The sequence below is a fragment of the Rhincodon typus genome, chromosome 19, assembly GCF_021869965.1.
Source record: "Rhincodon typus isolate 14 chromosome 19, sRhiTyp1.1, whole genome shotgun sequence".
NCBI lineage: Eukaryota > Metazoa > Chordata > Chondrichthyes > Orectolobiformes > Rhincodontidae > Rhincodon > Rhincodon typus.
The window spans coordinates 43964610-43987834 of record NC_063350.1 but is presented as its reverse complement, the minus strand read 5'-3'; the positions used below and the strand labels follow the sequence as shown (position 1 = coordinate 43987834).

The following is a 23225-nucleotide window of genomic DNA, read 5'->3' as shown; positions in this document are numbered from 1 at the left end:
ATGCAAAGATAACAAAATAAAGTCACGTGCAATATCTCTGCCAGTTTATTGTTATATTTAACAGATCAGGCACATAACTAATAATCAGGGAGCGTATACCCGGTAACAATTATAAATGGTAATGATTTGAATAGATAAGGAGAAGAACGTCACATTCCACTGCAGGAGAGAAACAAAATTAAAGCAAAGCTGTTTGATATCAGTTCTTTACATTCAGATTCTAGGATACTGTGATTATGATACAAAATTAAGAACCTTGCGTTAGGCATAATGCACAGCCAAAAATAAACTGTAAATACTCAGCAGTCATTTGTACAGAGTTGCAGAGTAAAGGCTTCAGGTTCATGACCCTGTATCATAAGGAAATACAGTAAAATAATTTATATCCCACCAGGGCTAAATTAATATCTTCCTGGTTCTTCCTTTCAAATTTAATGTTAAAAATCATATAAGCCTAGCTAAAAATTAGAAAAACCAACGTTTTGACTGAGTAGTGAATAAAGGATAGATATTTAGGAAAAAGAAAGGGGCAGTTTAAGATATTCTGTTTTCATGCAGGAAAGGAGGCTGGCCTACCAGAAACTGTAGTTGAAGCAAAATCCATAATAGCTTAAAAAATGTAACTGATAAAGATAAATATTTAAAATATGGTGGAAAAGAACACACAATAGAACTAAGTAAACATCAGCTTTAAAGAAAACTACAAACGAAAAGGCCTAGATAACCTCCTTGCGCAATATTTGATTCACACATTCCTGACACCTCTGACTCTGCGCATGCGTCAATTTCCAGGCTGGGATAAAGGGAACGCCGGCACATCACGTGACAGTACGCGAGCGCGCGATGACGTAAACCGTCGGCCTGCGACAGTCCGTTGAAGAACCGCCAATAGCGAGCGAGCGACGGGCAGGAGCCGTCCAATTGGAGTGCGGGCTCTGTTAAATGGGTTAAAGTGCGGTGGATTTGAATTTAAACGGTAGAAGGAGCAGAGTGAAGCGGGCGGTGAGATAGGCAAAGAGAGTGGTAGGTAGGCTGATTGTAAGGAGGGGGTGGCCGGGGGGGAAGAGAGAAATGGAGGTGAGGGCTTTGGTTAGTCGCCTCTTCAGTGCTGGGGCTGGAAAAGGCCTCCCACTCCGCAATGGTCTGTGTTCTTAACCGTGATCTGGCTACCCTTCCCCGTGCCTTTGGGGCCTTGCTGTAGCCTTCTCCAGTTTTGCTCCAATCTCACCTGAATCTGAGGGAGAGGGCAGTGGGGCAGAATTCCCCCTTCCTCCCCGTCCTCCCCTTCCCCCCCGTCCTCCCCTTCCCCCTTCTCCCCCCTCAATCAGGCCCTAACTTGTGTGTCAGGGTCAAACTGGGGATGGCAAATTGGAAGGGGTCAGCCCTTTCTTCCCCAAATGTCGAGTCACCATATAACTCCTCCTTCACTGGGATCTTTCCATGTAGCATCCGATTTGGTGGCTATCCATTGTGGTGTATTTGGATTTGGTTAAATAACTTAGCCTTTCAAATTCTTAATGGCTTAATATTAACTCGGCCAGTGATAAATACTGGCTACTCTGTTAGAAATAGAAGGAGCACATCGGAGGTATTTATGGGTGCCGAGAAAATTTCACTTGTTTTGCTCTTTGAGCTGAAGTTTATGTTGCTGGTACATTGTGGGACGTAATCTCCCATTTTTTTTTTGTTTTCTTAGGCTGGATTAATTTAATTACGTGGGAAATTCGTTTCTTTGAGTTTTGTTGGCGTTCATCCAGTATTACTCGTGATTCTGCATGATAACTTCAATCAATTACAAGATTGAGTGATAAACTGCACTTTGTCTCTTTTTACTCTTGTGTGGAGATTGGCGTGAAAAATGCATAGGAACAAAATCAGAAACTGCTGGAAAAACTCTGCAGGTCTGACAGCGTCTGTGGAGAAAAAGCAGAGTTAACTCTTAGCATTCAGTGACTGCGCAGACTTTTGTCTTCAGTGGTGCTGATGCTGGCTAATCGCCAAAAAAAGTCTGCTACAGCACAGACCAGCTGGGTTGGTGGGGGTAGGAGGATGCTTTTCAGCATAATGAAACGTGGCTGCTGTTGAGACTTTAACTTGTGTGAGGTGGTCCTGTTTTGTGGGATTTTTTTCAGTAGTAGTTGTTTTTGCTTTTTATTCAAGCCCTTGCAATAAAATGCAGAAGGCATCACTATACATTCCTGAACCATTTGTATTTCTAATGTTTTCTAATTTGTGCCATCTCTACCCACCAAGTGCAATGCTATGGATGGGCAACCCTCTTCATGGATGTGAGGAGTGAGAAAATTTACAGGGAGAAAATGGTGACTTTTATTAACTGCTAGTGTGTGCATAAATGGATCTCTTTAAATTTTAATTCTGTTCTTGTGTGGGTGCATTCCAGCACACAGGATTTCGTTTTTGGCTATTTCAATGAGACAGATGCACAGTGGGTTTTGACCTAGAAACTAATTCTCCAGGAAACTGTACGTGTTTGGTGCTGCTACCCAGAGCTGCCTCTACTTGGAATTGAGGAAATCATAGTTTTGTGACTTGGGCTTTGATAGCTTTTCAAATAACTTAAGTTCTGCAGTGGAAATTTTGAGCCTTCATCTACCTGTCTTCCAGATAGAAGAATATTATAAAAAGCCTAATACAGTATAATAACTTCTTAATTTCTACTTGCAGGATTTTAGATTACAAATGGAAAAAAAGGTTGCAAGCCAAGGAGGACATGCTGGAAAGGTATTTTTGCTGCCAATTGAAATATTAATTATTGGTTATGATGGAGATGAACTATTGAATAACTTAATAGTCAGAGTCATTGATGTATAGCAGGAAAACAGATCTTTGGTCCAACTTGTCCATGCCAAACACATATCCTAAATAAATCTAGTCCCATTTTGCCAGCATGTGGCCCATAAACCTCAATCCTTCCTGTTCATATATGCATCCAGATATCTTTGTAAATGTTGCAATTGTACCAGCCTCCACCACTTCCTCTGGCAGTTTGTTCCATACATGACCACCCTCTGTGGAAAAAGTTGTCCCTTTTAAATCTTCCCCCTTTTTGCCTTCACCTATGCCCTCTAGTTTTGGACTCCCTTACCCTGGGGGAAAAGACCTTGACTATTCACCCTATCCATACCCCTCGTGACCTTTTAAACCTATATTAGGTTACCCCTTGGCCTCTGACACACCAGAGGAAAATAGCTCCAGCCTAGTCAGCCTTTCCTTGTAACTCAAACCCTCCAACACTGGCAATATCCTTGTAAGTCTTTTCTGCAGCCTTTCAAGTTTATCAACATCCCTCCTATAGCAAGGAGATCAGAGTTGAATACAGCATTTCAAAAGTGGCCACACCATTGTCCTGTACAGCCACAACATGTCCCAACTCCTATACTCAGTGCAATGACTTTTGAAGACAAGCATACCAAATTTCATCTTTGCTAGCCTGTCTACGTGTGATTCCATCTTCAAGGAACCATAAACCTGCTCTCTAAGGGTTTTTTTGACAACACTCCCCAGGATCTTGCCATTAAATGTGTAAGTCCTGCCCTGATTTGCTCTACCAAAATGTAGGACCTTGCATTTATATGGATTAAACTCCATCTGCCACTCCTTGGCCCATCTTTACAAGGTTCCATTGTATTCTGAGGCAACCTTCACTGTCCACCACACCACCACTTTTGGTGTTACCTGCAAATTTACTTACCGTGCCTCCTATATTCACACCCAAATCACTTGTATAAATGACAAAACAGTGGATCCAGTACCTGATTAGAAATTGTTCAGTAATACAAAACCTGAATGTTTCTGAAAAATTGCATTCTGTAAGGCAATACATCTAAGAATGAGTCCTCTTCTCATAAGAGTGGATTGGTTCACATGTAAATGTGGACTTCTGTTTTTATCAGTCACTTGGTGAGGTTTCCAGATTTCTTGTGATCCAGACATGATACCCCAGATTATTGAGCTCCTGGTTGAGGAGGAATGAACTGACTCCCCTTTTTTTTTTCACTTTCACAGCACACCCCCACTCCATGAAAAAGTAACACGTGCACATAGATTAGAAATTTGGAGCGAGTCCAGAAAAGAGAATTTATAAAAGACAGATGCGTTGGTGTCTGAATTTTGAAGTTGTGGCAGTTAATATGGGTGATAATAATAACATATTTGGTAAATAAGCAGTTGATTGAGATTTAGCTTTAAGTTAACTGAAAAGGCTTTTGTCCGGCTTCTGACTTCAGTTATGCTTGCTTCTGGTTTCCAAAAAGAGACACTCCCTTTTTATTTTGCCAATTAAATCAAAGATGACTGTTTTCTCACTTGTGACCCTTGCAATGTACCTTTTTTGTCCAATAGCACCCACAAACCAGATTTGAAACTGGTTTGTAATCCCTGGTATAACCAGGTGTAGAGCTGGATGAACACAGCAGGCCAAGCAGCATCAGAGGAGCAGGAAGGCTGACGTTTTGGGCCTAGACCCTTCTTCAGAAAATACTCCTGCTCCTCTGCTGCTTGGCCTGATGTGTTCATCGAGCTCTACACCTGGTTATCTCAGATTCTTCAGCATCTGCAGTTCCTACTATCTTTGTAATCCCTGGTGTTGCTTTCCACTTTCAAGAATACACAAACATTGTCTTTATCCAAGTTTCTGTCTTCTCCCCTCATGTTCACAGTCTGAGAACTAATAGGGGTTATAGTTAAATTTTCTGTGCATTTCTTGAAGTCCTCTTCTGGAAGCTTCCTTGATACCCATCAGTTGTGACATTCTAGTCTCTCCTTTGAGACTAGTGACAATTCATGGATCTTTCAGACAGTCACTGGATTGCAATACCCAAAAGTTTCTTTCTTTTGTAGTATGTACACTTTTTTCTAAAAATTGTTGCAAATAAAAGTTCAATATGTCTGCCAGTTATCCATGGTTATGAACCATTGTGATGTTCCTCTTAAACCAGAATTCTTGAAAATTTGTTCTGATGAGTGCAGGATGAAAAGCTTTGGCATTGTCTTTTAATCTGTACTCGGATTTACTGTTTGGTATTCACCTGAGAGTTGAAACAAATGGTTATGATATTTGGTGGGAAGATAAGTGCACATAAAGGGTTCATTAAACAAACTGTGTATTATAAAATATGGGAAAAGATACCAAAGGAATTATTCCAATATTTTAATAACTCAATATTATCGTACCAAAGGACTGGAGGCTGGCTAATCCCCCTATTTCCTTATTAAGGATACAGAACATGCCTGAGAATTGCAGACCAGTTAGTTTAAAGCTGCTGCTGGGAAAAAATAATGGAACTTATAAATGGAGATAATAGAATATTGAATGTTGATTTATTAAATTTCTCTCTGGTATCAAAAAAGCAGATTTTGTGACAAAGTTTAATGGTATTTTTTTCCTTTTTTTTTAGAGGTAGCACAGAGTAGCCAAGGAATGCAATGGATGCAACTTATCTGCATTTTCAAAAGTGCTTTTGAATTTAGGATGTCCCATTTATAGGCTGAATAGTTAGTGTAAAATTTCATGACTAGTAGCCAAATAGATTGTGATCTGGCTTAAAGAAGCAAAGCAGAGTAGAAATAACATAGCTGTTCAGTAGTGTTCCACAAGGATCAGTGCTAGGGCATTACTGTTCACAATTTATATTTGGTGCTTTGGAACTTGGAATCAAAACTACAATTTTGACATTTCTGGTTGGTGCCAACCTCGGGAGGATAGTTGGAGTGCCAAAAATTACAGCCAGGTGCTAACTTGCAGACATTCACTGCAGGTAAGCAAAATAATGCTGGTAGAAAGAACAGGGAACTTGCCTTAAAAGGTATAGTGAAACAATGGAATTGAAATACACATACCAGTCACTAACATTTGACAACTTTTTGCAAGGACGTAAAAGTAAAGCAAGCACCAGGTTTTACGTTTTAGAAGAAACTGAGAAGTTATGATAATCATTAAACCTTGGTTGATGTCTGGAGTATTTAGCATTTCTAGTCACCATTATATGAAAATAGAGCCACTGAAGATTCAGGTGATGTTACCAGGATGATACTAAAGATACAAAATTATGCATATTGAGAAAGGATTGTCAGGATGAGTCTCCTCCCATGGGTGAAAACAAGTGAGGGTGTCCATACACCATATTTTCTCATGAGGAAAAGCATATCTAGAAGTTATCAATGGCAAGTGGTCACCAAGAAATCCACTAGGTCAGAGTACTCAACTCGCAGTTGCAAATGTGACGTTCACGACTACAAGCCAGCTTTTTTGTCTTGTGTAATTTGCAATATTTAAGGAAATTGAATTTAATTATTTAATGCTTTGCTGAGTACTAGCTGAAACAAACTGGCTTGTACTAACTTTGCATCTTCAAACAGATATAATGTGGATGTTCTTTCTAATAGAGGGCACTACTGAGGTGATATGGCTTGGTATCTGAAACCCCACCTGGCTGAGGGGTTAGACTGACTCCCACCTGTCCATGATTGTACTTGGTGTTGGTGATACATGATTATCCTGTGCCCCTTCCCTCCCACCCGGCCCCAAACATTAGGATGCACTAATAACAAAATCCAAATGCCAATATTAGTATGCAGTTCTCTGGAACTAAGATGCAGATTAGCTATTTCCAACAGACTGAAACATGCAATAAAATCAAGAAAACTAATTTGTAGTTACATGTATTTCAATGACTGGGGTGAAAGCAGACATATGAATGATCTCTGGATTATTTTTATATGGCATTCTGAAACTATACACTCACTGAGATGGAGTATTTGTCAGTGACAGGAAAATTTATAACAACTGTTTGGATGCCTTTGTACAAAAAGCCACTCTTTTCCTTTTCTTTAAAAGATGCCAGCCTTGGATGGTCCAAAACGTGTTGTAGACTCAAAACACAATTCTCAGAATCGACCGCCTATGGGGAGTTTGTCAGCACAACATATGGTGTCCACTTCTAACTCGGGCCAGCAAAGTGTACCGCTTCAAACACGGGTTCTGTCTGCCAATTCAGTTCCAATCAAGCGTCCGGTGTTAACCAATCAAGTGAAACAGGCAGTAACAAATCAAGTGAAGCAGACATTGCAAGTGCCTTCTCAAATGAAACAGATTCTTCAAAAAGAAGGTCCACAGACTTCTGAACTTCCTAAAAGTCAAACCAATGTACAACCTGCTGAGGTGTCAAGTGATGGTACGTACAATTTTACACAATGCTAATTTTGTTGTACATTTGTGTTCTACAATATTTGTTGGTTTTGAAGTTAACCAAACTGCTCTGAGATCTTGGGATTGATCCACTATTTGATTTAATGCCTTCCTCAGCAATGTTCTGTGGACTACGCAGATTCAGAACAAAGTTGACTGGTAAATATCACTGAAGCAAAATTATAGATTCAGTCAGTTGAGACATTGGGCAAATTACCTAACCATTTTAATTCTCACTGAGTATACTATATGTTTTTTAAACTCACTTATAAGTATTATGTATCCCAAAAATTGCCCCTAGCCAAGATTTTCCACTAAAGCTATAAAACTGGCACCTGTTTTGACATGCTAGAAAATCTGACCAGGTACATCCTGTGTGCACAGCAGGACAAATCCAACTTGGCTGATTATTGACTGATATCTGTAATGCTAGGGAGCACCGGAGGAGGCTGAGATGGATCATCCACTCGGCGATTCTGGCTGAAGATTGCAGAAGCTTCAGCCTTCTCTTTTGCACTATGTTGGGCTCTTTCATCATTGAGGATGGGTGTATTTGTGGAGCTGCCTCCAATGAGTTAGTTAATTTGTCCACCACCATTCAAAACTGGATGTGGCAGGACTGCACAGCTCAGATCTGATCTGTTGGTTGTGGGATCGCTTGGCTCTATCACTTGGTGCTTGTGTTGTTTGGCATGCAAGTAGTCCTGTTTGGTGGCTTTACCAGATTGATACCTCAACTTCAAGTATGCCTGGTGCTGCGCCTGGCATGTCTTCCTGCACTCTCTCCACTTGAACCAGGGTTGATCCTCTGGCTTGATAATGGCTGAGGTGGGGGAATATGGCATGCCATGAGGCTACAGATTGTGCTAAAATACAATTCTGCTGCAGTTGATGGCCCACAGCACCTCATGGATGCCCAGTCTTGAGTTGCTAGATCTGCAAGGTCACCTGCCCCATTTAGTTGGGTAACTAGTGCCATGCAACTTGGTGGATGTTCTTATCAATGTGCGGATGGTCCTTTATCTCAAAGGACTGTGCAGTGGTCACTCTTATCGATTACTGTCATGGACAGATGCAACTGCAGCTGGCAGATCCCCTGTTGTTGGTTCTCTCTCCACCTGCTGCAGAGCCAGTCTAGCAGCTATGTCCTTTAGGACCTGACCAGCTCGATCTGTAGTATAGCTGCTGAGCCACTCTTGGTGGTGGACATTGAAATGCCCCACCCAGAGTACATTTTGTGCTCTTGCCATCCTCGGTGCTTCCTCCATGTACTCAACACTGAGTACCAATTCATCAGCTGAGGAAAGCCAGTATGTGGTAGTTAGCCCACGTTTAACCTGAAGCCATGAGAGTTCATGGGGGTCCAGAGTTCATGTTGAGGACTCCTACAGCAACTCCCTCCTGACTACATACCACTGTGTCGCCACCTCTGGGTCTGTCTTGCTGGTGAGATCAGACATATCCAGGGATGGTGATGGTGTCTGGGACATTGTCTGTAAGATATGATTCGGAGTATGACTGTCAGACCATTGCTTGAGAGATAGTAGGAACTGCTGATGGTAGAGAATCTGAGATAACAAGGTGTAGAGCTGGATGAACACAGCAGGCCAAGCAGGAAAGCTGACGTTTTGGGTCTGGACCCTTCTTCAGAAATGCTGAACATTGCTTGAGTAGTTTGAGACAGCTGTCGCAATTTTTGGTACTATTCCCCCAGATGTTAGCGAGGAGGAATTTGTAGGATCGACAGGGCTGTTTCTGCCATTGTCTTTTTTTGGTGCCTAAGTTGTTGTCAGGTGATCCATCTGGTCACATTTCTTTTGATGCTTTGTAGGGATTGCTACAACTGAAAGGCTTGCTAGGCCACTTCAGAGGGCAATTGAGTCAGTTAGTGCTGTGGCTCTAGAGTCTACATGTAGGCCAGACCAAGTGAGGATGGCAGATTTCCTTCCCTGAAGGACATTATTGAACGAGACAGGTTTTTCTGACAATTGACAATGATTTCATGGTGATCAGTAGATTCTTAATTCCAGATTTTTTTGCTTTAGTTGCCCCAGCAAACTCAGTCATGTGACCACTCTGAAGATGTAGATTTGGTGACTCCAGTCTAGCAGCTTGATCTCTGGCTGCAGCAGGGAAATATTCCATTTGTAGTGTTATCTCCTAAAGTCCAAGATACAGATGTCCAATCAATATACTAATTCATATTTGGGTACTAAATCATAAAGTTTCTTGTTCCCAAGTCTGTAATAGTCTAAACATGTTAACCCAATGAGCTCTGTCCTGCTAAGCTTACATTAGATTTCATTAGAAATGGCTGAGGATAATTTTGTCATCATTGATAGATGACGCATTCACTAGTGGCTGAAACTTTTTAACCAACTGACTTCTGGAATTTCGTGTCCTTGAATCTGTCTTGCTTCACCCTCCTGCATCCAACTCTATCAAAGTTGCTATTTCATGGTCTGACTTAATTTCTTTTGAAAACTTTAAAAGCATTATTGCCCATCCCTAATTGCCCAGAGGGCAATTGAGTCAATCACTGCCTTGCTGTAAATCTGGTATCATGTAGATTTTACCAGGTAAGGATACCAATTTCTTGCCCTAAAGGGCATTGGTGACAATTGGCAATGGATTCATGGTCATAATTAGAATAAATTCAGATTTCTATTGAATTCAAATTGCACCATCTGTTGTGGGATTTGAAACTGGACTCCGAAACATTACCTGATTGTCTCTGTCTCTGTTAACAGACCAGTGATAAATACCACTAGCAGTTGTCTCTTGAGTGCTGGCCAGCATTTATTGCCCATCCTTAGTTGCCCTTGTAGGTTTTGGTGAACTGCCTTGAATTGCTGTGGTCTGTGTAGGTTGACCTATAATACCATTAGGGAGGGAATTCCAGGATTTTGATCCAGTGATAGTGAAGGAGCATATTTCCAAGTCAGGATAGTGTGTCTTGGAGAGGAACTTGCAAATGATGTTTCCCATGTATCTGCTGTTCTTGTCCTTCTGGATGGATGTGATTGTGGGTTTGGAAGGTACGTCTAAGGATCACTGGGAATTTCTGCAATGCATTTTTGGATGGGCAATAATGCTTTTAAAGTTTTCAAAAGAAATTAAGTCAGACCATGAAATAGCAACTTTGATAGAGTTGGGTGCAGGAGGGTGAAGCAAGACAGATTCAAGGACACGAAATTCCAGAAGTCAGTTGGTTAAAAAGTTTCAGCCACTAGTGAATGCGTCATCTATCAATGATGACAAAATTATCCTCGGACATTTCTAATGAAATTTGTTACTGTGTTTTGGGGAGTGGATGTGATGTCAATAGACTGTGCTGCTTTTGTCCTGATTGGTGCCCAGCTTCTTGAGTGCTGTTGGAGCTGCACTCATCCAAGCAAGTTGAGTATTCCATTGTACTCTTGACTTGTGCCTTTTGTAGATTGTGAGCAGGCTTTGGGGTGTCAGGAGATGAGTTACTTGGTGCAGTATTCCTAACCTCTACCATCAAGCAAGGGGATCAGATAGTCAGAGTGGGGGATATGCCAAGCAATGAGACTGTAGATTGTGTTGAGTATAATCCTGCTGTTGATGGCCCACAACCTTCATGGATGCCCAGTCTTGAGTTGTCAGATCTGTTTGAAATCTGACTCCTTTAGCATGGTGATAGTACCACTCTATGCAGTGGACAATATTCTCAATTGAAGGTGGGATGCAGACTCCATAAGGACTCACAAGGTGATCACCTCTTACTAATGCTGTTGTAGACCAAGAGATCTACCTGCAGCCTGTAGATTGGTAAGGATGCAGTCAAGTGTGTTTTATCCTGTCTTGTTAGATTCCCCCCTCACCTGCCACAGAAGCTAGTTGCTATGTCCTTTAGGTCCTGGCCTAGGTCAGTAGTGTTGCTGCTGAGCTGTTTAGGTGGGGAATTTCAATGTGCACTAGCAAGAGTACATTTTATGGCTTCAGTGCTTCCTCCAAGTGGTGCTCGACACTGAGTACTGATTCGTTGGCTGAGGGAGGGTGGCACATGCAGATGGCAACCAGCAGATGGTTTCCTTGGGAAGCCATGAGACTTCATTGTGTCCAGAGTCAGTGAGGATTCCCAGGGCAACTCCCAACTATGTATAGCATTGTACTGCCATTGCTGCTGGGTCAGTCCTGCCAGTGGGACAAGACATGTTTCAGAGATGGTGGTATCTGGGACATAGTCGTAGAATGATTCAACAGTGTGGAAATGGGCCATTTCGGCCCAACAAGTCCACACCGCCCCACCAAACAGCATCCCACCCAGACCCACTCCCCTGATTTCCCCATGTCTAATCCACCTAACGTAAACATCCTTGGGCACTATGGGCAATTTAGCATAGCCAGTCCACCTAGCCTGCACATCTTTGGACTGTGGGAGGAAACCCACACAGACACGGGGAAAATGTGCAAACTCCACACAGTCCCCTGAGGCTGGAATCGAACCTGGGTCCCTGGCGCTGGGAGGCAGCTGTGCTAACCACTGAGCCACCATGCTGCGCCTCACTCATGGAATGATATATCATTCCAGACCAGGTCAGGCTGTTGCTTGACTAATCTGGGAGACAGCTCTCCCAATTTTGGCACTAGCCCCCAACAACCCACCCCCCAAGCTGTCACCAAAGAGACTTTACAAGGTTGACAGTGCTGTTTGTCTTTTTTTTTTTATTTTTTTGCCTAGGTTGATGTCTGTCCAGCTGTGTTTCTTTGAGATTTTGTAGTAAATTGCTACAACTGAGTGGTTTGCTAGCCCATTTCAGAGGACAGTTGAGTCAACCACATTACTGAGAGTCTGGAGTCACATGTAGGCCAGGCCAGGTGGTGATGAAGGGTGTTGATGACGCTCAAGGTTTTTCTAACAATTGATAATGACTTCATGGTCATCAGTAGGATCTTAAATCCAGAATTTTTGAATTGAATTAAAATTTCATTAATCTGCATGGCCCAGAATATTAACTGAGTTTCTGGATTAATAGTATAGCAATATTACCACCAGACCATCTCCTCATCACCTCAATGTAGGAAAATAAAGTTAAGTATCCGACAAGCCTCATCCCAAAATATTAGCTTTTTGATATATGAAGGCAGACTCAACAATGCATCATCCTTTGTACATAAAAACTAGTTTTAAATCTCATTAGTTCTAATTTTGAATTTGTAATTTGAGTAGGGAGGGAAGAGCTGGGACTTTGGTCTTTTGTTATATTGGGGGAGAGGACTTCTGTCACTACAAACAAGACTTCGGCATATGAGTCCCAGGAGTGATCATTGAATAGAATGCTTAACCATAAGATTTTTGCAGCAAGAAACAATAGTTACTGCTATCTATAATTTCCAGTGCAAGAGAATTAGGTATCTTCTGGTTTACACGCAATGACAACTATTGCTAGGAAAGGGACCTGGAGTCTGTTGTTGTTTTTCCTTTTTTTTAAAACTACAAATGGCAATTTCTTGCTATGGATAACCTCTGACAGCTTTGTCAATTCATTTTCTTCTTGTTATTAAATAGGAAAGACTACTGAGAGTGCATCAACTGATTGTCATAGTGCAAGTGAGAAGAAAAAGAAGTGAGTTTTTAACCTTTTTATTTAATCTCAACACTTCTCTTCAAATTCACTACTCTGGAAAAACGTTCTATTAATTCCTCTACCAATATTCATCACCACTTTTTAATTCCACCATCCTGGTGCCTCTTTCCAGTCAGTCATAAATTGACAGATCTGATCATTTCATCACTTCCTTGAATTGTCTTCCTACTGAAGCCAGTTCCTTCCAGTGTAGAGGAAAGTGTTTGTGTAGTCCTTTCACGTAGGGCATATCTTTAAGTATTTAGGGCCTCCATACTTGCTAATTTTGCAGGCTGTGGTTACCTTTTTAAAATGTTGGACTAAGTAATCATTTATCCAAGTTAAGATTGTCACAAGTAGTCTGATAATCAAGCTATTATGAATGTAATGTCTACAGGTTATTAGGAGAAATGAATAGTGGCCCCTTTCTTTAATGACTTTTTTCTAATATCCTAAGAAATCTAACAATTTATAGAGCAAGTTCAACCAAACATATTTTCACACTTCAGCTCTTTAGAGTACTTTTACTGGTTAGATGTACATTGTTTTGATCAATGATTTAGGTTATGCAGGAATTTTAGCAATTAATTGCTTTGCCAGTTGAATTCTGTTTAGGAAACAAATACAATATTTCTTGGCCCTTTTTTATTTCTGAAAATATAAAAATATTAAGCATAATGCTCCAATGTATTATCTTTTCTAGAAAGCAGTGGTGTTTGGATGACTTTGAAATTGGACGCCCACTTGGGAAGGGTAAATTTGGCAATGTGTACTTGGCCCGTGAACGACAGTCCAGATTTATTTTGGCATTGAAAGTGCTTTTTAAATCTCAACTTGAGAAAGCTGGTGTGGAACACCAACTCAGAAGAGAAGTTGAAATCCAATCTCATCTCCGGTATGTTACTATTTTTGTGGAGGGGACAGAATGGGGTGTAAGGAAAATAGTGGGCATTCTAATGATTTCTTTGTGTGGTGGTCCAAAGGTATTAGTTCATTATTGTTAAGAGAAATGTGCCTGCAAATAAAGTCGTCTGCTTTTATATAGTATGGACAGTCAAATGACCATTCCTTAAGATTGGGCCAGATCTTATTAGTAGCATATAGCTGTTAATATGGAGAATTAGTAATATAAATAGCACCTTTTCCTTTGGCCTTAAGATCTTTCTGAAATTCGATATATTGGCCCAGAGATGGAATTTGACAGCAATTGTATTCCCTTTAACTAGCATTGCTGTTTATTGCTTTGGGAGCTGATTTGCAGCTAGTTTGATTGCTTTGGGTTTAAATTTCCGTCTTTAAAAGTTTGGAGTTTTTGAAAAGCAGACAAAATAGTAATGACAAGGAAGTTATTTCATACCCTATATTTGAGATAGCTAGTGTCTTTTTTGAATGACACATTCAATTTGTAATCTTCTTTCTTTTTTCTGAAATAGTTTCAAGAAAGGCCAGTGACTGCACTATTTCTCTGTTCCATCTTGAAACGTGGCTATAACTTGCAAAATGTTAACTCTCCCTTGGGTGGCTTTTTTATCAAGTCTTTTGTTCAATTTCCAAAATATTAATTGGAAGTTCATAATGTGCAACAGTACAATTATGTTAACTTTAGCATTGCACAAAGCTTTCCTTTTTAAAGCTAGAAGGCTAAATAAGCTAGAGGGGCATACCTATAATCAACAGAAGATGGTTGTGGTTGTTAGTTGGTCATCTCTGCCCCAGGACACCCTTGCAGAAATTCCTCAGGCAAGTCCCTAACCAGTATCATCTAAAGGAACAAAGACAGCAATATGTAGGAACGCAACCTGCAAGCTCCCCTTCAAGCCTCTCCCCATCCTGTCCTGAAATTTATTGCTGTTCCTTCACTGTAGCTGGATCATAATCTTGAAATTCCTTTCCTAACGGTATTGTTGGTCTAAACTAAATGGACTGTGGCAAGTGAAGAAGCTAGCTTGCTGCCGCATTCTAGAAGGGCATCTACGGATCGACAATAACCCAGCAAGTGACATATAAAACCAGAGATAAACATAACTAGGATTTTAAAACCAAAAGAACTGCAGATGCTGTAAATCAGGAACAAAACAAAAGTTGCTGGAAAAGCTCAGCAGGTCTGGCAGCATCTGAAGAAAAAAAATCAGTTAACATTTCAGCCTGGTGACCCTTCCTCCGAAGTCCTCGTAACTATGATAATACTTGCTGTCAGCTTCCACTTCTGTAAAGTTGGTGCATCAGTTTGAGAACTCTCTTTTTTTGATGCTTTCATTATCAGTACCAACCACTTGATGGCACTGTTCAATGTTTCTGTTTACATTTAGCATCAACCACTTTCATTTTGTCAAAGTGAAAGCCAGAAATGTACCCTCTAGGTGGGCAGTAGAACGATGGTGGTAGATGGAAGTTGCTGAATGTGTTACTTGGGCCTTCAGTCCTTGACAACTACATTGACTACATACAAGTAAAAAAAATTGTTTTCCTTTTGAGTAATTGACCTTTTTTGGTCAGGGGGTAAATTTCACTTGAATTTTTATTGGCCATTTGAAAGGTGCTATATAATGCAGTTGTTTAAACCATTTAACATTTGAACTATTTGAAAACAAATTCTTCTAGATGGTTCATCAAGCTGTCTTTGTTTACAAAGCTACTTGTGCTTCAAGTGAGCTAAAAAAATTGCTCAACTCAAAAACTTGTTGCTTTCTTCCTGGTCCTTTTTTTGACCAGGCTTGGCTCTAAAGTATTAATACACTTTTTTAATGTGTTGTATGCTTCCCTATTCTAAAACATGTTTAAAAATTACAAGTTCATATTTCTGCATGGCTTTCTGACTTTATTAATAGGTTTATTAAACTTGGGTGGCAACATCTCCACTATATGGTCAATACTGGTTAGAAACAGGCCAAACTTTCAATCCGTGTTGAAATGCCACTGCATTCAGAAGGACCACCAGACATGAAATGTTAACTCTGCTTTCTCTCCACAGATGCTGCTAGACGTGCTGAATTTCTCCAGCAATTTCTGTTATGGTCCATTTCTTGTTTCAGTATCTGTAGTTGGGAGGAAATAATCTGTCTGACTTTTTACATTTTTGAAATGGGTAATTATCTCACAGGCCTACGAACCCTACCATCCTTCCAATGTCGTCTTTCAATTTGTGATTTACAGCATCATTTAGAAAATGTTAAATCTTCATTCTGATTCCAACCACCACCATTTTCCACACTGACCCCCACACCCCAAAAAAAAAATTCCAAAGATAAACCAATTCATAGCTTTCGGTTTGAAACTGGTTGACCTTTTGACACAACTGAGACGCCAGTTTAAGATGGTCCCTGTATAAAATTGGGACCCATTCTGTGTGCTTATTTTGACTTCCTATGAAGTGACAAGTTTTCTGTAGAAGTGACCACTTTAATATTCAGAAGCTATATGACTAAGTGTTCCCTACCCTATTGGTTTTTTATTTCGACAGGCATCCTAACATTTTACGGCTGTTTGGCTACTTCCATGATGCATCTCGAGTTTATTTGATCCTGGAGTATGCTCCCCGTGGTGAACTTTATAAAGAGTTGCAGCGATGTGGAAAGTTTGATGATGGGAGAAGTGCTACGGTATGAGATCATTACTTGCTCTTGGGAGGTGTTCTAGTGTTGGTGTCCAATGTGAATCAATCAAGCCAGGATTACAGTTATGCAGTTCAATTTTTCCTCCAGTATGAGACACTCTGTTCATTGTGTATATCTTAATGCCTTTCTACATATGACCTGAAACAACTGTTTCTTTGTTGAAGTGTATCACCTGTGTCTCTGACTACTTCTAGTAACATGATTAGTTTTTTTTTAACAAATCACATTACATTACACTATTTGTTCACTAAAGTCTGCAATGCTGAAGTGCTTTGTAAAGTTCTTTTTATTCCTGCCCTCCTTTTTCTGATCAATAGCTTGAAACAACAGATTTTAAATACAATGAAGAGTGTGGTGGTTACACACTTGGTTGGAGCTAAATGAACTTGTTCAAACAATCCATGACTAGATTAAAATAAAAGCAACATACTATAGATGCTGGAATGCTGTAAATACTGAGTGGGCTTGGAGGAGATGGAGAGGGCAGTTAAATATTTCACTCTGCATACATGATGGTCCTGGGTGTTGTTTGTTTTTGTTAAATCACTGCAACTAGGCAAACCATTCTGGTGAATGTGACTTGCAGTTAAACAAGTCTATCTACTATGAAATTCCATCCATTTCTGGCAACAAATTACAGGACTTGGTCCTCAAGACTTGTATGGTTTTGAAATGCCAATCCTATTTATAGGACCTAGCCAACAAAATTGTCACTTTGCAGCAGCTGTGTGCTATTTATTCCATCAATGTACACCATGGTACTTGTGGCTTTATTTGGTTTTCAAAAATGTGATTGTTCAGCTTGAAAAGAATTGAGCTGAAATTGAGAGAATACAGCAAAAAATGGTTAACTTAGTTTTAAATGTTACATCATTCAAGTAACGGATGGGAGGATAAGAAATGGAGACAGTTCTAAAGAACTAAATCTAATATGCAAACCATGGTGTTTTTTTTTGAGTAAATATTTGGAAGGAGCTGCTCTTTAGAGTAACAGCCTATTGTATCATTAAAAAAGCAAGGATCTGTAAGCACATAACCAATAAGTCATTTAGGTTTGATTTCAACAGTACTACCTGATGATTTGGTAACATTTTCCTTTTTGCAGTATATATCTGAGCTGGCTGATGCACTTGTATACTGTCATTCAAAGAAGGTGATTCATAGAGACATTAAGCCAGAGAATTTATTACTAGGAGCAAATGGAGAGTTGAAGATTGCAGATTTTGGATGGTCTGTGCATGCTCCAGCGTCCAGGTACTGATGCAATAAAACATTTTAGCTGCATGAATTCAATTTTAGACTAACCTTTTTATCATTTTGATATTAGGAGAGATTTTTCCTATTTAGTCTTGTGGTTTCCCAGCAAATTTGGTGCTCACATTTTAATTTTTTTTTTGCTGAACATAAAATAGGTTTAGAAAGTATAATTGTGCCTACTGATTGGAAATAGTTGCTGCTTGCAAGTTTTCCTTCTCTGTCACATTAATCAAACATCTAAGTCTATAGATTTTTCTTTCTGCACATTGACCTGCTTCAGTGATTCTGGATCTCTGCATTCCACATGACCAGAAAAGAATCTCATGTTAATAGTCCTCAGCAAAAACCAATAGAATGCTCCATGAAACCTTCTGTCTGCAAAGTCAGTTGGGAGTTAGGGTTGAAAGGGTGTCTAATTGCAGGTCTCAGTGGGAGATGATAGCAAGCATTTAACAGATTATTCTCGTGCACGGATCACTGACTGGGAATGTTAAGAATAAGTTTAGAGAGAAATGTGTATAACAGGATTCCTTTCAAATGAAAGACCTGTTGTGGAGGATAACTTAAGTGAGTTGAGGGTACTTGGCAAAGGAGACCATACTGGCAAATGATGATAATCTTGCATGTGTAATTGGCTGAAGTGAACTATTAGAAATTTTAAGTCTTGCCACATAATACAGCAATGATGTTTACTTGAGTGTTGGGACTATTTGCACTTCAGGGTATGCTTGTAAAGTCCAAAGGTTTTAACTGTGGTCTCACTAAATATCTTTTGAGATTGGGTAGTGTGGCCTCTTGCATGTCTGTTTCATCAATGTCTCTGCAGCTGGGTAATTAATGACTATCAGGAACAAACCATTCAGGCCTGCTTAGTTCAGTTTTTACAACTTGTTCAAACTATTAAAATGTCAATTCTTCCCTTCACAGGTGGGTCTCCTACAAAACAACCAACTTCCTGTGATTTATAATAAAGGCTAACTAATTATTAAAGAAATTAACGTGGTCTGGCAGGCTTAAAATTTTAGATACATCTCCAGGGCTAGATGAAATGTATCAATGCTGAGTCAGGCAAGGAAATAGGAGGGGCACTGGCAACTTTAATACTTCTCTCTGACCACAGGAGCAGTGCCAGAGGCCTGGAGGATAGCAAATGTGATACCACTTCTCAAGAGAAGGATGGGATCAATGGAGAGGCAGGGATTCATCCAGAACGGTCAGCATGGATTTGTTAAGGGGAGCTCATATCTGACCAATTTGATAAGATTTTTGAGGTGACCAGGTGAGCAAATGAGAGCAATGTCTTTGTAATCTGCTTGGACTTCAAGGCTCTTAGACAGGGAGATTGATAGCAAAGGTAAATTAGATTCTGAATTGGCGAGTAGAAAGCTTTTTTTTTGTGTGGTTGGGAGCCTGTGTCAGTGGGCTTCTGCAGGGATCTGTGTTGGGGGTCTATTTCTGTTTGTGTATATAAATAATTCTTATTTGAATGTCAGAGGGTTGATCAGTAAATTTTGTAGATGATATGAAAATTGAGGTGGTGAATAGTGAAGGTAGCCTTGAATTACAGGAGGACCTAGGCTGATCATTGGCAACTGGAATTCAATCTAGATAAGTGTGCACTTGGGCAGGCCAAATGGACAAGAAATAAATGATGATCGGTAGGAACTTGGAGCAACAAGAATAAGGACTTTGGTGTGCACGTCCATTGGTTCCTACAGGTAGTGGGAGAAGTAGATAAAGTGGTTAAGGTGGCCTGTAGGATACTTACCTTTATTAGCTGAGGCATACAGTTGAGGAACAGTAAGATTGTGATGGAACTGCATAATTCATGGTTAGTCCACAGCTGGAGTATTTGTGCAGTCTTGGAATCTGTATTATAGGAGGGATGTGATTGCGCTAGAGAGACTAGTCTATCTAATCTCTCTTCATAAACTAGACAGTGGTGTTTTCCTTTGGAGTAGAGGCGACTGGGAGAAATGCTTGATGTGTAAAATTGAGGGGCATAGACAGGAAGAAACCTTTCCGGTTGGTGGAAGGATCAATGACCAGGGGGCTTACCTTTTTTAAAATGGTGTCTTTTTAAAAGTGGTTATTCTCCTTTTATCTACTTTGGCCATATGCCTCACGATTTTGAAAACTTGTTTCAAGTGTCCTTGGCCTTCTGTTTAAGGAAAATAACTCCTAAATTCTGATCTTTCTGTATAACTAAAGTTTCATCCCCCTCCCCCATTAATACCCTTTTTTATTGTATGCTGTCTTGCATTTCTATCACCTCACTTTTTTTTCCCCCCAATTTGTTGTCCTTTTTCTGAAGCTTCAGTTTACAAGGCTCTTGTTTAGTTGTCTTCAAACTTTGAAATTTACCCTGAATACCAAAATCTAGGTCAGTGAAAAGAGAGTCACAATACCTGCACAAGGGAGCTTCCACTATTTCATTTCATTTTAAAATACCATTTTAACTATTCCTGTGTAATCGCTCACTCATTTTGTAACCACATTGTGACTGTGTTCCTTTTTTCTCTTATTCCATTATCTGTAACTTTTCTTAAGTCCTTGTGGCACTTTGAATATCTTTTTGAAAGTCAATAATGTACTCCACATCAACAGTCTCAAAACTGACTACTGCTAGAGACACTAGATTAATAGTGCATGATGAAATGAGTGCTTCAAACTTTTTGTTTTCTTTTGTGTAGAAGAGCAACATTGTGTGGTACCCTGGACTATTTACCACCAGAGATGATTGAGGGGAAAATGCACGATGAAAAAGTTGACCTTTGGAGTCTAGGTGTTCTTTGTTATGAATTTTTAGTGGGTCACCCTCCATTTGAAGCAGCAGATCGTCAAGAAACCTTTCGGAGAATTTCTAAAGTAAGTGACCTGAATATTGCAGCCATTATTGGAGGTTGCTAATCTTTCAAGCTGAACCAAATGTCCTGAAGTAGTCCAGTTTGCTTTCAGCAGGGATATGTTTGCATCTAAATCTGTGTGCGCATACAAGGACTTGAAACTAAATTTAAAATTTTTAACTTTGTAGGATCTGAATCTAATAGAAAGATTAACTTCACACCTTTTGAGGTCCAGATGATCACCTTCTCAAAACATGGCACTATTTACTTCCCTGATGAGCAGAAAGAAGAGTTGCTAACTAATCCACTGACTGAACCAGGCACTTCATTCCTTCCCTGCAGCTTAAAATGATAGCTTGGAGGAAGATATTTATCCCTCCTTGTAGCCTTCTCCTAGATAGGATGAATGTTAGCAAAAGGACTTGCTGTGAGTATCCAGGTTGGTCCATCTGGCCGCATAAGAGTAGTGTTGGCTCTTATTAATCTTCTTCCTCTGAGACTCGAGATTTGCACAAATACCCACATCATTTTTGTGCCCAGCTACAAGCAAGCTATAATTAAGACCTTTGTCTTATCAGAATTTTGGATAGTATGAGAGGATAGAGAATTGAATTTCATAAATGAAAAATGTATTGAGGAAAATGTTGGGTGAAATACTGTTTACGAGAGACACAAGTGGCTGTAGTTACATATTATTGCTTAACTGTGCCTACATAATCTCTCTCAAAATATTTTGTGCTGTATCTTTTTCAGGTTGACCTTAAATTTCCATCCTCTGTAGTGGAGGGCGCAAAAGATCTAATCACTAGGTTGCTGAAGCATAACCCGAACCAACGGCTACCTTTGAAAGATGTGCTTGAACATTTTTGGGTAGTCAAGCACTCTGTTAAATCAGCCTCCCAAAAGAAGGAACCTGTGACACCATCTGATCCAAATCTGTAAACCAGGAAGGTGAAGGAAATGTATTGATTGAGACTTTGCAGTGCAATAACCATTTTCTGAGTGCCTGCAGCCACCATATTGTCTGGAGTGCTGGAATCTTGCTTCCTGTCAGCAGATGACGCGGGCTAATAGAGAATTGGTGAATTCTTAACTTACCTCTTTGTACTATATCAAAATCTGATTGTTTAGAATTCACAATTTGTTTCCACTAGTGAATGCATGCTGTAATGTTTTCACTTTTGAATAAAATAAACAAAACACAACCCAAATTGTGAATCTGAATTTCACAACTGCAAGCGCAATGTCGCTTTACGTATGGAATTAGAGCCACTCCAAGTTTTGTGCTAATAACTGAGTTGAATTTAAACTGTTGTATTTAAAAGTATTAATCTTAATGTAATATGATCTAACTTGGATTAGAGATCAGAAGGGCATTTGTGTTGCTGTTGCTTGCAGTGGTTCAGATGCTATGATTCTATTCCCTTGCACCTGGTTAAAATTGTGGTCTGTTCCTTGGACTGTGTAAATTGTATAAATTAATTACACTCCAGGTTGTACAAATACCTTTATTGATGTTTAGTAACTTCTGTGATGTCCTGTTCTGTCACTGTACTTGTGATAGTGAGGGAGGTAATCTTTAAACTGCATGTGTAAAATACTTTTTTAATGTTGTGCCAAAAAATGTCCAGGATTGGATCAATGATTAGATATACAGGAGTTTTGATTTGCATGCAGTTTATGGATCACCTATTTTGTGTATATCAATTTTCCAGTTAAATTTCTTCTAGTTAGAAGTATTCCTTAAAGCTATGATTACAATATCCATGAAGCTGATCTTGTCATACAATTAATAAACAAAACCTAACTTTTTTTGAAATCATATTTTCCTCTGGCCCCTTTTTTTTCTTCAGCAATTATACTATTGATCCCCTCTGGGGGTGTTTGCAGTATCTCAAGACCACTTTCTTTCAAACTGAATTGTGATAATCTGAAATGGGGACATACTTTTGTAATTCATGAGTTGAGATCAGGCAGCAGTGATGCTGGGGAAATGAATGCTAATAACAAGAATCTGTTGGAAGGCCCCTTTAAGTGCACTTGTGCTAGATGTAGCTTAATGTAATGAGCTCTGAGACATGATTGCTGACGGTAATAAGACTTGCAAATTCTTTTTCAGTGTACCTGTCCAACAATGGACCTTCCTGCCACAACCACCAGCAATTTTCATTTTCCTGTCCCAATTTGTTTTTAAAATGGAGGGTCTCCAGTGTGAACCATGTAAAAATGAGTTACTGGGGGAAGTTTAAGAATGGTGCCCAAAAATGGAACTTGCTCACTATCTTGGAATTGGTTAAGCTCAAATTTCCCCCAAATTCACTGCAATATTACATTAAGTGCAGAACAACATTCTTCTTTTAAACAAAAGATCATACCCCAAGTGAGAAATGTTGTTTAATTTGAAGTCTGATCTGGCCTGTGGTTTGCATATCAATGATAGTTAGTTCCATTGTTTGGAAATAAGATGTTATTGCTTTGCTTTTAACTAAAAGCAAATGCAAACTACAACAGTGCATTCAGAAATCCAATGCTTTGTCTGCAATTTCCACTCCCCTCTGGCATTGCAAAGACCACTTTTTGTTTTAACAACTATGAAAATGTGCATTGTTAGTTACAAGTTACTTGATGTAGAAAAAACCTAATTGGTATAGCAACTCCTTAATCATGCCATTTTTCATGGAAGCTTGTTTTAATCTCCATTTTCTCT

General features: G+C 39.7%; 1 protein-coding gene across 4 annotated transcripts; it reads left to right on the top strand.

Annotated features, from left to right (window-relative positions):
• Positions 1–897: 897 nt before the first annotated feature.
• Positions 898–22337, top strand: LOC109934099 (aurora kinase C-like). Of its 4 annotated transcripts, XM_020532924.2 has the most exons (10): positions 972–1023; positions 1697–1901; positions 2686–2742; positions 6857–7193; positions 12744–12801; positions 13505–13696; positions 16262–16400; positions 17521–17669; positions 20366–20540; positions 21272–22337. In XM_020532924.2, the coding sequence occupies exons 3-10, from the start codon at positions 2701–2703 to the stop codon at positions 21458–21460; spliced, it is 1281 nt and encodes a 426-aa protein (XP_020388513.2). In that variant the 5' UTR covers positions 972–1023; positions 1697–1901; positions 2686–2700; the 3' UTR covers positions 21461–22337. The 4 variants fall into 4 exon arrangements, with proteins under 4 accessions (XP_048464260.1, XP_048464258.1, XP_048464259.1 ...); XM_048608303.1 differs by lacking the exons at positions 1697–1901; positions 21272–22337 and adding an exon at positions 20707–21152 and having other exon boundaries at positions 898–1023; XM_048608301.1 differs by lacking the exon at positions 1697–1901 and having other exon boundaries at positions 899–1023.
• Positions 22338–23225: the final 888 nt, after the last annotated feature.